General features: G+C 37.6%; 1 protein-coding gene across 7 annotated transcripts in view; it reads right to left on the reverse strand.

The window, feature by feature from the left end:
• Window positions 1-13,208, reverse strand: part of LOC139759980 (acyl-CoA-binding domain-containing protein 5-like) — a 50,145-nt gene that overhangs the window by 18,683 nt on the left and 18,254 nt on the right. For 6 of the 7 annotated variants that reach the window (XM_071682706.1, XM_071682708.1, XM_071682705.1 and 3 more), the window contains 3 exons: window positions 11,931-12,260; window positions 9,049-9,228; window positions 4,361-4,447 (listed from right to left, as the gene is read on the reverse strand). In XM_071682706.1, coding sequence (XP_071538807.1) covers window positions 4,361-4,447; window positions 9,049-9,228; window positions 11,931-12,260 — 597 coding nt within the window. The remainder of the gene's footprint in view (window positions 1-4,360; window positions 4,448-9,048; window positions 9,229-11,930; window positions 12,261-13,208) is intronic. The other variant, XM_071682709.1, reaches the window with a different exon arrangement.

The following is a 13,208-nucleotide window of genomic DNA, read 5'->3' on the forward strand; positions in this document are numbered from 1 at the left end:
CTCTTTTTCAACATTTGCACCTTCCTCTTGACCTCCTGCTGCTTTCTCTTATACAACTCCCAATCACTTGCACTCTTTCCTTGTAGGTACTGCCCAAACGCCTCCATTTTCTCACTACCCACTCTAATCTACCAACCTCCCACCTTTTGCATGTAACATTCATCTCTTACACATGCAATCACTGCTTCCCTATATACTTCCCATTCCTCACCCTGCATCAGCAAGGTAGCACCAGTGAAGTATATTATCAGTGCTACCTGCCTGGGTATTGGGAGGGTTAGTGATGACTGCAAAATGAACCAGGTCTTCAGTGGTTGTTATGCTGCACTCCTTTGACCCATGAAGCTGTCTTTAATTTCTGCCTCACCTACATGTGGCCTGCTGGTATTCTGTCCACAAATATACAATCCCTCCTTGTCACAGATAACACTTGACAACACTTAAACTCACACAACTCATTCCTAGCAACTCTTAGATTTTCCTGCAGTGACCGATTTCCACTATCCCTACCTTTTGGCAAATTGGAAGAAGCAATAAACAGGAGTGGATAGAAACATTAGAAAGGAGCTTTAGGCTTAAACATTAGGCAGAAGTAGGTAGGAGCATCAGCTGGGAGCATTAGGAAGAAGTAGTAGGTTGTAACAACAGGCAAGAATATTAGGTAGACACATTTGGTAAAATATTTCATAGGAACATTAGGTGGGAGCCACTAGACACGCTTCGCTAAAGTTGCCCTCTGCCAGTGGCCTAGTAATGGTGAGGCACTACGGGCTACGAAGTGGCACTGGAGTTCAACAGTTATTGAGACTTCGCACAGCCACCCCCTTTTGGAAGCTCCTAAAGCAAATAGGCATCAGAGATTAGATAGATAGATAGATATAAAACCCTGAGACAACCCTGCAGATAATACATAATTCCTCCAATGGAGAAGGTTAGGAAGGGGTGTGGGAGTTGAGCCTCATGATACATTTTCACTTAATGACACATCACTATTTTTGGTTACTATCACACACACTTACTTGCAGTTCTACACTTTCCATATATTTTCACATAGGTACATTTATCTACATGTATATTTAAACTTCGGAGTTACCCTTAGAGAGTGGCAGTCTCTGTAATAAGCACCAATGGTGACCAGGAAACACTCTGCAGCCATCAAAATATCAAAATACTGGTGGGTTGTTCTAAATAAGCCCACAAAAATTAGAGCTCATGAGATGATTCTTCATGCCTACTAAGCAAATCATCATATGACAACTTCCAGCATTTAAGGGTTATGATGCAGGAAAAGTCAAACTGTCATATGACAATTAAATGAAGCTCATCTTCCAAAGGATCACCAAATGGTGACAGGAGTCATTTAAGGGTTAACATCTGCATGCTTCTGCCTGCTAATTTTTCAAGATTCTAATTCATTATCTTTATTTTTCCTGTACATTATACTACTGTCTCTCTCTAATCACATTTCATTTTCATATCATCATCTAATAAAACTTTCTCCTCAATCATTTGATGTAAATCTTTATAACAGGAAGGTGTTAATTCAAATTTAATTTCTTTCTTTCTCACTCTACACACACATTTCTTAAGGTGCATATCATAATCAACCTAGACTTTCTGCATCACATCATTTACTCCTTTCTCTCTCTCTCCTAAGAAATTACACAACCTTGCACTCATCATCTGCTTATCTCTTGAAATCATCATTTCCTTCTCTCTCTCTCAGTTAAATCTTTTCCTGATTCCTTTATACAGGTTTGCCCTCTACCTCTACAACAGATCAAGGCCAGTCTCATAATAATACGATCTTTTAATCCATTCACTCTGACCCTAGTTATATTTAGAGGCCCCCAAAATATTTCTTACACATAACAGTTCATCTTCATAATCAAAATGAGGTTTTGTCTTTTCATTTTCACCATGTCATGCACATCTAAATGAAAAAAAGACATTATGAATGAAATAAGGCATTTATGATACATAAATTCTCTAAGCCAACATAAAAAAAAGTTAGCTAATATACACATTCATTGAAAACATATTGCGTTATCAAAGGCTTATGCATACTGAACATACTGTATCATTATCATCGGCTTATACATTCTATACATACTGTATCATTATTATCATTTCAAAATCCAAGGACCCTCCTGCAACCTCAAAACAGCAACCCACAGGGAAAAGATGGACTCCTTTGGAGTGAGAAGGTCCTTGACAAGACAATATTCCTTTCCAACTGCTAACAATGATACAGCCTTCCTAAAGTGACTTTTCACCTACAGTGCAACCACTAGGAGGTGGAGTCTGGTGGCAACATACTGAATTTAAACAGAAACAAAATACTTTTCCTTATCATGAATATCTCCACATTATGATAGCTAGATCTCTGTGAAATCTTCACAGGCCAGGATCTTTACAAAAGAGACAAGGCCTTCAATACCATATACATTTGAGCTGTAATAAAGGCACATCAGCTTCATTTCCTTTAATGTCTGAAGCAGTACTGGAATGGACACAGAGTTCTAGTTAACCTTCTTGCAGCATTTCATGACAGAATAAGCCTGACAGTTTCACTACCATAATCATTATTATTACTATCATTATACTTAGTCACTATCTCCCACGTTAGCGAGGTAGCGTAAGGAAATAGACGAAAGAATGGCCCAACCCACCGAAATACACTTGTATATACATAAACACCCACAGATGCACATATACATACCTATACATTTCAATGAATACATACATATACATACATAGATATATACATATATACACATGTTCATATTCATACATGCTGCCTTCATCCATTCTCATCTCCAACCCGCCAAACATGAAAAACAGCACACCTATCCCCCCACGCGTGCGCAAGGTAGTACTATGAAAGGACAACAAAGGCTACATTCATTCACACTCAGTCTCTTGCTGTCATGTGTAATGCAATGAAACCACAGCTCCCTTTCCACATCCAGGCACCACAAAACTTTCCATGGTTTACCCCAGACACTTCACATGCCCTGGTTCAATCCATTGACAGCACATCGACCCCAGTATACCACATCATTCAAATTCACTCTGTTCCTTGCACGCCCTTCACCCTCCTGTATGTTCAGGCCCTGATCGCTCAAAATCTTTTTCACTCCATTTTTCCACCTCTAATTTGGTCTCCCACTTCTCCTCATTCCCTCTACCTGACACATATATCCTCTTTGTCAATCTTTCCTCACTCATTCTCTCCATGTGACCAAACCATTTCAATACACCCTCTTCTGCTCTATCAACCACACTCTTTTTATTACCACACATCTCTCTTACCCTTTCATTACTTACTCGATCAAACCACCACAAGCCACATATTTTCCTCAAATATCTCATTTCCAACACATCCATCCTCCTCCACACAACACTATCTATAGCCCAAACCTCGCAACCATATAACATTGTTGGAACCACTATTCCTTCAAACATACCCATTGTTGCTCTCCGAGATAACGTTCTTGCCTTCCACACATTCTTCAACGCTCCCAGAACCTTCACCCCCTCCCCCACCATGTGACTCACTTCCGCTTTCATGGAACCATCCACTGCTAAATCCACTTCCAGATATCTAAAACAACTTCACTTCCTCTAGTTTGTCACCATTCAAACTTACCTCCTAATTAACTTGTCCCTCAACCCTACTGAAGCTAATTACCAGCTAATTACCTTGCTCTTATTCACATTTACTCTCAGCTTTCTTCTTTCACACACTTTACCAAACTCAGTTACCAACTTCTGCAGTTCCTCACACAAATCAGCCACCAGCGCTGTATCATCAGCGAACAATGACTGACTTGCTTCCCAAGCCCTCTCATCCACAACAGACTGCATACTTGCCCCTCTCTCCAAAACTCTTGCATTCACCTCCCTAACAGCCCCATCCATAAACAAATTAAACAACCATGAGACATCATGCACCCCTGCCACAAACCAACACTCAATGAGAACCAACCACTTTCCCCTCTTCCCACCTGTACACATGCCTTACATCCTTGATAAAAACTTTACTGCTTCTAGCAACTTACCTCCCACACCATATACTTTTAATACCTTCCACAAAACATCTCTATCAACTCTATCATATGCCTTCTCCAGAACCATAAATGCCACATACAAATCCATCTGTTTTCTAAGTATTTCTCACATACATTCTTCAAAGCAAAGAATGTATGTGAGAAATACTTAGAATAATATCTTAGAATAACATCATAATCATATCTCTGATAAAAGAAATTGATCGAGTTCTACCCCAGTCATTTTTCTATCTGATAATATGCACTGTACATCCCCAACCAAATGAAAAGTTTAGCACTTTCAGTACCTGGTTGTCAGAGAGGTGGTGCACCTGAGTTGCAGATACTGCCTGCTGAGCAAGAGGAGTGTCCACTTGAGCCAGATGATCTGGGGTCTATAAGAACCCAGAGTAGTAACAAGATGAGGAACGAGAAGAAAGACTGTTACAAAAACCTAATCCAATACATATTTTTGTCACTTTTGAGAAGACAAATGGGAACTACCAGGTACAGAACTGCAAAATATACAAAGCATTGGTTATATAACTAAGTTTTTGTTTCATTAACAAAGAGCTTCAAATATTCAGAAATACTCATTCAAATGAAACTTTTCTATACCACTATATGAAATCCATCATATAATTTGGCTTTGAGAAAATTAAAGAAAACAAAATACACTATGAAAGAGTAATAAGATAAGAAAGGAGAAACACTGTTACAAAATTTCATCCTAAAACATACTTGTGTAATATATGATGTAAAGGATGGAAAATATCAAGTACAACAGCCTATGAGGGCACCTGTATGTGTGTCTCTTCCAGTTCACTGTATCTCTAGTAATAATTCATCCTCTGAAATGCATCTTTTCATAAGTAAATCTGCATTTCCTGTGCCCTTTATTAACTTCCTTCAAAAATTTTGGTACAATCAATTAAACCATCATGAAAGCATCCCTTCACTCTATAAGAAGCAACTGATCAAATAGTTACTGCAGATCATAAATGAATGACATAAAACAAAAAATACATACATATCTAACCCTGACTTTTATATATGAGACAGTTTATATGTCCCAGGAACTAATTTTTGGGGGAAAACCTTAATAGGGAATACTTGTTGGGGTAGGTGGAAAGATTGGGAGGAGGAATGGATAGAGTATGACTCATCCTGTATAGGTTCAGATAAGATATCATGAATTACATGGAGGGAAAAATATGTGGATTAATGGAGCCATCATGTCTGTCTTGCTTGAACTGCAGCAAAGTATGGTAAAACGGTAAATCAAAATGAGTGCCATGAGTGATTCTAAACCCATCTGAGGTCAAACCAGTTCAGAAACAGAACAATAAGAATAGAGCACAAGTAACTAGAAGTACAATAACTCTATCATTAAAAGTTGAGACAATTTAATTCACCAGCAACAAACAAAACATGTCATCATGGTCATCCCCCACCTATCATTCCCTTAGCTCATGCAGCTGCTCCAAAACCATGACCAGCATTCCCTATCACAGCCAAAAGCCTGCCTTTCTATGTCAGATAATAATGGCTTAATACTAAAATGTACATGGAGCACTCACAGTCGCACCAATACAGAACCAATACTATACCAATCTCAATCTTAAGTCTGGTATTAGCAATGGGGTCATGCCTTTGGGATGTCACTTTCCTGCCAATGCCTAACTAAAGTCTCATTTCTCCAACAAGAAGTTGGAGCCATATCAATCAACTACAAGGCATTTCAGTGTATAGTGAAGACCATTTAAGTTCACAAAATATCTAATTCATGCTCCATCACAGTTACACCCATACTTTGATGTACATAGACTTGCTATGTTTTTGCAGGTAAAATGGTCAGCAAAGAACATCAAACTTCATAATAAACCAATATTCATTCACAGACATGAGATCAGTCACACACATTTTTATGTTATGGCATGCAAAAATACTGAATATTTGGCAACGTTTTCCTTAGTTTTTTCATTAAATTTGTTAATTTTATGTGATCATTTGGAGCCTATATGAGGTGTTCATATCTAATTGTTCAAATAAATTGACTTATGTGGAAAAAGCAACAGGAATTACAGCACAAATTATTTCCTCTCAGCTGTTTGTCAATCAAGTGCAGACTTTTTATACAAGGATATTTGGTGAATGCATGATGATGAGCTCATTACGTATGGTCAAAGCAAAAAAAGAACTGTGAGTACGTTCTGTCAATTTGTGCATTGCTAATGAATGCATCAAGCTCATCTTGATGCACCACGGGAAGAGTTTGGAACAACTACTGGGCAGTGTCAGACATCATGTGGTGTCATCCCCAGTCATTCTGTTGTGTTCATGAAAATATAATCTACCTAAAGTATTTTTTGCCCAGGGACTCAAATGAACAACTAGTTTTGTGAATTTGCCAAGCAAGAAGAAAGAAAGCATCCCCTAAGAAGAAAATTAGCCAGTAACAAAGGGTTTTAAGGTGTTGATCGACTGTGTAACATAGCCAGCTTCCATGGGGTCAACAACCCTGGACAAGTGTCAGCCAATAAGCCAATGCTATTTCTCTACAGTACAAACCTTCTATAAACTTCCCCTCTTTAGTATTTACATAAGTTACTACTTAAAGTGCTTTTCTGAAGCTAAGGCTACATTTGCCAGACTCTTTCATGTATATACATTTGTATATGTCACTAACAAGATGAAAAAAGGTAGAATCCTATCAGAGGCTACAATGTACACATTATAACTGACTCCAGATATGTATTTGTGAAATATGCAGACTTTTCCAGGAAAACAACTCAAGCTTATTCTGAGGTTTGGACTTATCTAATCTATACTATAATTTCATTAACTCATGGGTCTCAACATCCAGCTCTATCATAAAAAGATGTATAAAAAATGCCAAGTAAGAGTTAAAGCACATTCAGTTCACTCACATACATCACCCTACACAGTTCTTTGAGCATTTCTTTACACATTTTGTATGCAATTCAGTGTCTTACTTGCAGTTTAGAAGCTTACCAAACTTTCCATAACACCAATGAGATGAACAAGCAGCACCCTGGTGCTGCTGGTATCAAGAAAAGGAACCACAAACTACGACCATATGAACTTGGGTGAGTCACCTGGGAGATGAGTCTCAATGAAAGCAGAATAAGGTTCTGGGAGGCAGAAGGCAATGTAACAGTGGAACTAAAGAATCTTCAAGAAATGACAATTGGCCCTTGACCATCACAGTTACCAACTGCTTTGAGAGCAGACAGTGCATTATGAAGGAAAGTGCTATGCTATCAAAACTTTATCTGAAATGTATTCTGAGCTAAAGTTGTTAAGGGTGAGGCATTAAAGGCTAAGATGCAGCAATGGAGTTCACTACTTATGGAGACTATTGCCATGGCCACCCCCTTGAGGGGGTTCCAATTGGAACAGGCATCAGAGATATAGATAGATAGATAAATATTCTGTACAATGTTTAGTAGATATGGTATTACAGGTAAAATATACATAGATAATAATAGCATGTATTCATGAGACAGAGTGAACTGGAACAATGCGATACACAGTTGATGTGCTGTCAATGGACCGAACCAGGGTAAGTGTAGCATCTCAGGTAAACCATGCAAAGGTCTGCAAGGCCTGGTTGTGGAGAAGAGCGGTGGTATTTGTGCATTACACATGACAGATAGAGAATAGATGTGAATGGATACAGCCTTTCTTCATCTGTTCCTGGTACTAACTCGCTAAAATGGGAAATGGTAATCAATCATGAAAAAAACTTGTCATGTACGCCTTTCTTGGGAAATTCTTTCGGTGTCAAAGCTGGGGTTCAGAAGTAAAGAGCAAAACAAAACATCTTTAAACAGAGAAAAAATCTATTACTAGGAAAAGTTCTTAAAAAGGCATCTCCTTAATAACATTAGTAACCACTGAATCATTTAGCAACTGATACAAAAGCATTTATTTATTGCTGTGTACTTCATAGGGACATCCATGGTGTAGTGGTGTTAAGCATTACTGATCATGGTGCATGCATAGGCCACCTAAAGTCAAGGCCTCATGGGTATGAATCCTGGTTGTGGCAGTCACAGTTTATCCTTCCCACAGGGATAATCAATAAACTGGTAACAAGGCTTAGCTTAAATCAATTTCTATGAAAGAATCCTAGTGTTATCCAAGTCCTCCTTCTAAAGGCTCCTACAACTTAGACTAAGCTGCTTCATCTTTATGACCTATGACCCAACCAGTGGACATGGCCAGCTTCCTGAGCACTACAGGACCCTCATAAAGATAGAAGGGAATCCTAGGACAGCCAATACATAAGTATATATACTTGTAAATATAGAGAGTATAGCGAAAATTATATGTTTGCTGTGGCCATCCCTCTAAGGGAATTCCTGGAGGAAGCCGGTATCAGAAATATATATATATATATATATATATATATATATATATATATATATATATATATATATATATATACATATATATATATATATATATATATATATATATATATATATATATATATATATATATATATACATATATATATATATATATATATATATATATATATATATATATATATATATATATCTTTCTTTCTTTTCTTTCAAACTATTCGCCATTTCCCGCATTAGCGAGGTAGCGTTAAGAACTGAGGACTGGGCCTTTGAGGGAATACCCTCACCTGGCCGAATTCTCTGTTCCTTCTTTTGGAAAATTAAAAAAAAAAAAAAAAAAAAAAAAAAAAAAAAAAAAATGAAAATAGACATGAATGAGATGTCTTTGATTAGGACATTCAGTTGCCTGTAATCTCCCAGCCAACATAAGAAAAACATCCTGAACTGAAAAACCAATATTTGTACAACAAAAGACAATGATTAATGAATCTTCTAATAACTCTTAAAACAATCTCAGGAAACCAAAAAGAAAAAACTCCAATCCATGCATTTTCAAAAATGATGTCAATTCACAAAACAAAACCATCTTCTATCTTCACCTCTGCTGGTTCTGAATATTCTTCATCCGAGTCGGAGTCACTAAACACTTTTGGTGTAAGAGAGAAGGTGTGTGTAGTTGTATTCTCTTTCTCATTCCTCTCCTTCACAACTATGAGCTCCTCTTCTTCATTATCATCCTCTTCATTCTCTTCTTCATCTGTTTCCTTCAGTTCTTTTTCCTGTAGGTCAGAAATTAAGTAAAATAATATCTGGACTATAATAATGGTAAGAAACTAAGGGTACAACTGTAAGCATTTAATAAAGTTTAAGGTGTGAATGAGAGTCACAAGGTTTGAAAGATAAGCAGTTTATTTCTCTATTCATCTAGTTTGTTACTTACTGACAGACAGTTAGTAAAAAGAATCCATTCAGTAAATTAGAACACTGGAGGTCAGATCAACCTAGTATGGAAGTCCTATAAGGATTGTCAAATCATGCTTAAACTTTCAAATCATAACTAGCCATCTCAGCACATTAATGCTGGAGTTTCCAGACTGTGCCTCTAAGTGGCAACACTGAAAGTACAAGGTCATTTTCAGTAAGACTAAATCATCATCATCAAATGGGAAGTAGTCCAGGATCGTCAATGACCATTCCACCCAAAAGGAGCCCATTTTATCCTGTTCCCATACAGCGCAGTCTCACAGATGCAACAACCCTATGAAAGAGGTCCATATAATGTATAACTAATTAAATGATGTTTACTAATAAGCATCATGAGTTGTGAAATGGGAGGAATGACTCACTCAATACCTACCGTCTTCTAACTTAAATAAATTTCACATTTAAATGTCCCTTTCCTGCAATAAGCAACTATATATCCTCAAACGTCCCTTTAATACAAAGCCCTTTTCAGGAAGGAGGTCTCACAGGTTATACCTAAGGGATAACCACTGGCTGCTGCAAAATGCAGTTGGTTTTCACTGAAAACTCACAGCATGTTTAAACACAATAGCCAACAGCACATTCATGGCGTGAACATCAAAAGGAAACCATGAGTCCTCTATGAATACAGTAACTAAGAGGGTAAAATAATACCTCTATGTTAAAAACTGAGAATTACTTTGGGTTTTTAAATATTTATCTATTTCATTTATTTATTCATTTTGCTTTGCCGCTGTCTCCCGCATTAGCGAGGTAGCGCAAAGAAACAAACGAAAGAATGGCCGAACCCGCCCACACACACATGTATATACATACACATCCACACATGCAAATATACATACCTATACATCTCAACGTATACATATATATACACACAGACATATACATATATACACATGTACATAATTCATACTATCTGCCTTTATTCATTCCCATCGCCACCTCACCACACATGAAATAACAACCCCCTCCCTCTCACATGTGCAAGGCAGCACTAGGAAAAGACAACAAAGGCCACATTCATTCACACTCAGTCTCTAATAATGTAATAATATAATAATGCACCTAAACAACAGCTCCCTTTCCACATCCAGGCCCCACAGAACTTTCCATGGTTTACCCCAGACACTGCACATGCCCTGGTTTTTAAATATCAAATGTAAAAGTAAAAGCAGAAGATGGCATATCTTATCATACCTTCCCGAGAAAATAGTGAAGATAACTGCGTAATGCAGGTGGCAACTTACTCCTCAAGTGAGAAATGCAGTGAACTCTTCATGCTAGCCATGCCATTATCATCAAATCTCATTGTAGGCACTCATAGGTACAAATGAAGGTACTGTTTCTCTTTTTGGCAAGCAGCATGTAATGAGCACACACTGACCTGGGAGCTATATTACTAGTACTACCCATCTGGATATCAGGAGGGTTAGTGATGGCCGTGCAGTTTGCCAGCACTTAAGTGGCCATTAAGGGTCACTCCTTTAGCCCAGGTAGTGGTCTGCTCTTTGCGCCTACAAGCAGCTGGTTTTCACTCCACAAATGTGCTATGTCTCTTTTTCATACATAACACTTGGGAACACATTACTCACACTTTTATTTTCCAGCAGTGAAAGCAATGGGCTAGTCCTGCCTTCATGCAAAACCTCATTGAAAGTTCTTGTAAGTACTCTCTGATGGCTGATACTGTTTCTGAACGTCAGATCTAAAGACAGAAAAAACAAAAGAACAGTTGCTGTCAATTAATTTGTTTGAATATGAGCACTGTGAGAAAAATGAACATAAGATCAGCCTTTTAGCCCAAACCAGTCACAATTTCCAAAGGAATCAGAATGTATACAATTTTTCAGACAACATACCAGTTAATTTTTTCCACTATGCAGAGACAGCACAAACACCAACACTTACAATGAACCACACACTTATGATGAAGATATCTAAGATCAATGATACTTTCAAAATCTGAGTGGAAATGCTTGAGAGTATGAGTGCTATAATGCCTGCAGTAAACAGCGTGTCATATGTATTATTTTAATCCAAGCACATAGAGCTAAGTGACTTCTCGCTCATTTCAACTTGGTTAAAGGCTAATAAACAAGAATACTTACCCATCTTATCCTAAATCAAGACTCATAAACAAGTACATTTACCCATTTCTTTTGAATGTTTTATAAAGGCTCATAAATAAGTATACTTACCCATTTCTTTACCATGTTTTATGGTTAAAGGCTCATAAACCAGTATACTCAACCATTTCTTTAGCATCTTTTATGAAGGCTCATAAAAAAAAGGATACTTTCAGATTACTTTAGCATATCTTATATCTCAAAAATTCCAGCTAAATCAAGGTCCATATAAAGTGAGCAGCAATTGGTTGAGTGAACAATATTAACAGAGAGGTATACACTACCAATTTCTATTACCGATATATTACTTCATTATGATTCCATTCAACAATACCTCTGCTCCTCTATAAGAATCAGTATCAAGCACTCACCACTCCAGTTGGAAAAGGCAATTCACCAGTAACAGAAAGAAGCTGCGGAGAAGAATCTTGACTAGATGATTGCTCAACATCATATCCAGCATCACTGTCACTTTCTTGATTCCCATTCATTTTATGTACATGATGATGGCCATTGGTTACATGACTGTCACTTCCCTGTAAGGCCTCATAACGGTTGCTGGGAGAGTCATTATCTGGTAAATCCTTGATATGGTTGTTAATTTTTGCTTTTTTGCCTGGAATGTCGATGAATTCGTAGAAAGGTCCAAGAGCATCGATGAAATTTGCCACATTTTCTGTGTAAGCCATGGTTTCTATGATCTGCAAAAAATGTAAGCTTTTAAATTTGATAAGCTTTTTCATTTTGAGGCATGTCCTACTAACATCCTCTACAATGATATCTAGAAAACAATGAAATGAATTCCCTACCTGGTACTATCTTCCGAACTAGTTAGTGGCAGTTTGCTCATCTTGGGCCTACCTCCTGCCAATCAGAAACTACCACAGCAATGATACCATTAACCTACTCACTCATGGCCAATCTAGTAGCTCAGAATTCAAAAAGCACACCTGTCAACCCAAAAGTGGTTGAAATTGGTAAAGAGAAAGAAAGACAGGAGGGAAGGACAGAGCAAAGAATCCAATAAAAAGTGCTCACTTGTACAATGCCTCCGAGAAAAGTTTTTCAAATTTCAAAACCTATGTCTCTCCCCTGCAAGCATGAGAGCAAACCTGCATAAATGAGAAAGGTTCAGGGAAAAAGTTTCGGGACAAGACTAAAACCAAATACGGAAATAAATACCTTTGTTTATGAATTGGGGACACTCTAGAATTTGTCTCTTCATGAAAGGAATCCCAAAAGTCACACACAGTAGATTCACAATGACTAAGCTAAGGTACTGTATCAGTAAACTTCATGGAGAATTAAGATGTATCAAAAGATAGTTAAACTGTGCAAAAAAACAGAGAACAAATGGGAATACTGGTGAACAAGGTTACTGGGAAAGCAGTAACAGTTAGTGGAGGAATAAAGAGTAGATGGAGTGAATGTTTTGAGGGACATGAATGTATTTGATGACAGGGTGAAAGATGTATCATGCTGCAGTTGAATTTAAGGTCACAGTGTTGTTGATTAGTTAGATAAGATTTTCAACGTACTTATCGATCATGCTAAGGTGCCAGAAGATTGACAGAATGCACATATAGTGTCACTGAATAAAGGGAAGGGGAGACAAAGGTGAGTGTTCAAACTAAAGAGGTATGAGTTTG

The sequence above is a fragment of the Panulirus ornatus genome, chromosome 34 (assembly GCF_036320965.1).
Source record: "Panulirus ornatus isolate Po-2019 chromosome 34, ASM3632096v1, whole genome shotgun sequence".
NCBI lineage: Eukaryota > Metazoa > Arthropoda > Malacostraca > Decapoda > Palinuridae > Panulirus > Panulirus ornatus.